The sequence below is a fragment of the Dipodomys ordii genome, unplaced genomic scaffold, assembly GCF_000151885.1.
Source record: "Dipodomys ordii isolate 6190 unplaced genomic scaffold, Dord_2.0 Scaffold11, whole genome shotgun sequence".
In the NCBI taxonomy this organism is placed as follows: Eukaryota; Metazoa; Chordata; class Mammalia; order Rodentia; family Heteromyidae; genus Dipodomys; species Dipodomys ordii.
In genome coordinates, this window is record NW_012267227.1 from 17059164 (window position 1) to 17063792 (window position 4629).

General features: G+C 47.5%; 1 protein-coding gene across 1 annotated transcript; it reads left to right on the forward strand.

Moving 5' to 3' along the window:
- Positions 1–2949: 2949 nt before the first annotated feature.
- Ndufaf1 (NADH dehydrogenase (ubiquinone) complex I, assembly factor 1) lies at positions 2950–4629 on the forward strand. The gene is made up of 2 exons (XM_013009996.1): positions 2950–2989; positions 3897–4629. The coding sequence occupies exon 2, from the start codon at positions 3964–3966 to the stop codon at positions 4627–4629; it is 666 nt and encodes a 221-aa protein (XP_012865450.1). The 5' UTR covers positions 2950–2989; positions 3897–3963.

Below are 4629 nucleotides of genomic sequence, written 5' to 3' on the forward strand. Positions count from 1 at the left end.
CGTGGGGGCGGGGCCACGCGCTGGCGGGTTCCGGGCGGGCGCTCGCCGCACCTGGGACCCGCGCTGTCCCGGAGCCCTTGGCTGTGGCCTGTTTGGTTTTCACCTGTTGCGGGTTGGAGCCGCTCGGGCCGGGGAAGTTCACGGGCCTCCGGCTTTCCAGCTGTGTGAGGTCGAGTGTGGAGGGCGGCTTCGGGGGCCGCCCTCGTGGGAGCCGCGAGTTGCCCGAGCGGGCTGGGGCCGGGCCGGGCTGGGCCGTGGGGCGTGCGACGCCTGGGCCGGGGCCCCGAGGACGCATTTGTTACCCCAGAGGAGAGAGGGCCAAGCAGAGAACCGGGCCTCATAGCGAGAGTTGGGATCCGGGAACTGAGATTCATTGGAGACGGAGCCGCAGGCGTGGTGTGAGTGAGTGGGGCGGGGGGTGCGGCGGTATTGAGGAGGTTCAGGGTAGTATTGAGGTACGCCAAGATGGGGATTTGTGTTTTAAAGGAATTACCCTGGCCACATTGTAGCGAATGACTACGTGACTGCATCCCAGTCGGAGGAGTCGGGACGTTGCCTGGAGAGTTGCTGCTTCAGTGAGTCCATGAAAGCGCCTAGAAGCTGGAGTCCGCTGTCCACCGGTGATGCAAATGCAGAGATGTTCTTGGCTCAGGAAGAACGGAGCTCACACCAGCTGGTTGGCCTCTTTCATCTTCCATTTGTATTTCACCGGAGCCCTATCCTTTTGGATGTAGCAACCTATAGGCAGGGTAGGATTCCCACCCCCGACCCCCCCAGATGCTCTCCCATCTCTGGATGATCAACAAAGTCAATGAGACACCTTCACAGACACACTCAAGAATCGTGATTTACGAATCTGTATGTCTCTTAATCAAGTTGACGACTAACCATTACAAGATTTAACTAATTCTTTATTCCTTCAACACATATTTTTTGGACCACAAGTCTACCTAAGTGCTAGTCCCTTTAAATCAAGAATAATGTGGAACAGAGTACTGGTAGTTCATGCCTGTAATCCTAGCTACTTAGGAAGCTGAAATCTAAGGATCATGGTTTGAAGCCAGCCCGCCTAGGAAAATCTCAGACTCTTATCTTCCATTAAGTACTAAAAAAACCAGCAGTGGAACTATTGCTTAAGAGTTAGAGCACTAGCCTTCAGCACAAAAGCTCAGGAACAGCACACAAGCCTTGAGTTCAAACCCCAGGACCAGTACCGAAAATAGTAATACAGTAATAATAATAATTTGGGGAGCTAGAGGATGTGTGGGCATTAAAGTGTTATTTTCCAGCAATTCTACCCCACTTTTTTTTTTCAGTGTTGAAGATTGAAGCCTTGGTCCCCCTCACATATAATAAGCAAAATCTCTTATCACTGTAACCCAAATTTATAGAGTACATTAGAGCTGTGTGCTGGTGGCTCATGCCCAAAAGCCTATCTACTCAGGAGGCGGAGGTCTGAGGATCGTGGTTTGAAGCCATCCCCAGCAGACAAATCTGAGTAGTTCATCATCTCCAATTAACTACTAAAAAGTTGCAAGTAGACCTGTGGCTCAAGTGATAGAATGCTACCCTTGAGTAAAAATGCCTGAGGCTGAGTCCAAGGTTATTATCAACACAAGAAAATAAGTTATTGACCAACTTTGATACATATGGTTAATTAATTACTCATTTATTGAGCCATATATCACAGTTGATAATAGTACATTTGTAATAAGCTATATAATGTAATCCAAACTTGTGGGCTCACTTAGCAACATAGTAATTCTTCACATATTTAACATGTCAAAGGAGAAACCTGGTTTCTGAGACATTTTTGTTTGGGGGCATATCTCCTGTGAGGCCCTGAGTACAATCCTCAGCAACACACAGGCACACGTGTGCCTATTGATTCATTTGTTCACTTGAGCCTAAATGTGATCACCAGCAGGCAAAACATCCACACTTAGATCATGTCAGTGGCACCATTTTCTCATATGGCTCCCATGAAGAGTCGTGAAGACTGGATCCACTTGTCAGACCTCTGACAACTTCATTTCCAGTCCCCTTCCCTGCACCTTCCATCTCAAAAGCTGCCATGTGACTTTTTTTTTTTTTGCCTTTCTTCCTCATTCCCTCTCATCTTTGCTTGCTTATTTTGAGAGGCTTCATTATGTAACTCAGCTTGGCTTCAAACTTGTAGCCTCCTGAGTGATAATAGTACAAAGCACACTCTAGGCTCCTCTTTTTATTTGAACAATGGCTCTGTGGCTCAAGAGGTAGAGTTCTCGTCTTGAGCTGAAGAGCTCAGGGACAGCACCCAGCCCCAGAGTTTGAGCTCCATCACAGACCAAAAAGCAAAACAAAACAAATAAAAAGGTAGACTCCATCGAGCAGCCTATCCCTGAGACAGCAGACCGAGAAGGAAGAAACTTCTCAATGTGGGGAGGCTTATGCAACTTCATTAAGACACATGTTGAAATCCTTTAACAGAGGTGTGCACAAGATGTACTAGAGCCCCATGGGTGGAATTGGGGCTGGCAGTTAGGACAGGATGTTGTCGGGGTGCTTGTCCAGGACCCATCACTGAAGCAGATCTAGCAGAAATGGCTTTCTGAGATCACTGACAACTCTTTTTGGGACTGTGGGAAGATGAATGTTAGGGGGAGTTAATCTCCAGGTTCTATTTGAAAGATACAGGAATAGGGGGAAAACCCGAGAAGGGAGGTTGCAGCTTGAGGGTGGGATGCAGTTCTCAGTTGTCTGTTTTCTCAAAAAGGGAAGAAAAGACAACAAACAGAAGCCCTGCGTTGTGGGGACTGAGTGGACCAAAAACCAGGCAGGAACTCTAGACTCTAGGTGCCTGGTTTGACACCGGAAGGGAAAAGCAATTGGACCAACACCGGAAGAGTGGAGAAGGGGGCGGGAAAGAGCGGCGGACCGGAGCGGAAGCCCTACACATTCTCCGAGAAGGGGAGCGGGGCGCCGCGGGGAGCTGACACGCCGGTGGCAGGTGAGGGCTGAGGGGGGTCACCCCATCTCCTCGACCCCTCGGACCCCGCACCGACCCAGGACCTGGACGCCTAGACTCCTGGGTTGGGTTTTGCCTCCTGGCTGTGTGACCTTGGGTAACTGAGTTTTGGAACCTCATTCGCCCTCATGGTTCAGGGGTGCTGGGGTTTGAACACGGGGCTTCGACTTGGCGTGCAGATCTTCTACGACTGGAGCCAGTGAACCCTCATAGCTCTCCCCTCATCTCCTAAAGAGCCTCTTAAGGAAACAGGAGTCTCAGAGATCAACTGGTGTACTTGAAGGCAAAGAGCTTTATTAGATTTAGCCCTATGAAATGGCAATACCCAAATTGTACAGCTTAATAGGTAGAGCTGTGTGGCAAGGCTATGCTTCCTAATCTTACTTGCAAGGTTGAAATGCTAAGATCTACAGTCAGGTGGCTTATGTCCTAGGGTGAATTGCTTGAATAGGTTACTTCTGGAACCTGTTCTGTAAAAATACAGCATTAAAACTTTAAAGTTAACACCAGCTCTTTAGGTAGCTTTGGCACATATTTGAATTATTTTGGGGTTCATCATCAGCTGCAGGAATCTGGGACTTGTGTTTTTGTTCCTGTTTTTCCCAATGCTTAATAGAGTGCTCTGCTCATAATAGGTGATAAATGTTTATAGGATTAGAAAGTTAAGTTTAAACCAAGCATGATGTACACATCTTTAGTCTCAGCATTTGGGAGGCTGAGTTAGGGCAATTTTGAATTTAATGCTAGCATGGGCTACGTAGTGAAATGCTGTCTCAAAAGAACAACAACTAAAAACTATGAATTTCCTAATACATGATCCTTCGTTTGAACTTGTGATGCCTGTTTTGCCACATTGGTAATTAACTCTTCAATGTTTCTTCTGTTACAGGTGCAATTTCTGAAGCTTCTTTCTTTGATAATCCAGGGAGAAAGTCCCGTTCAGACTTTTTCTTACCATGGTTTTGGGTCACAAATTCCTGAATGGTACTTATATTCTCAGGAAACAACTGAAGCCAGATGCCACCTTGCAGACTTTTTGGGGAATCCACTTTGCCAAGTATTGTTCCAGTAGTCCTAAGAAACCAATGGTTACTCATGACAGAGTCTCCCAACCGAGGAAGACTGCAGAGGGTTTGCAAGTACGCCCCCCAAAAGATATTGCCTTGGATGTAACTTCTCCTGAAGAGAAGACTGAGATTAGTTTTGACAAAGCAATTAGAGATGAAATAAAGGATCATTTCAAGCGTTTGAAAGATGAAATCATGAATTCCTGGGTAGGACCAGGTGGCCGTCCCCTTCATGAAGTCTTGCTGGAACAAGCCAAAGTTGTCTGGCAATTTCGTGGAAAAGAAGACCTAGATAAATGGGTAGTGACTTCTGATAAGACGATTGGAGGCAGAAGTGAAGTGTTCTTGAAAATGGGCAAGAACAACCAGAGTGCACTGCTGTATGGAACTCTGAGCACTGAGGCACCTCATGATGGGGAGAGTAGCCAAAGTGGGTTCTGTACAATGATGTCCAGGATTCCGAGGGTAGGTTCGGTGAAGCCCGGGAGCCGTAGTCCTAGTGAGCTAGGTGACCTCCATTATAGCATGAACTGTGAGCGAGCACCCCTGGCATAG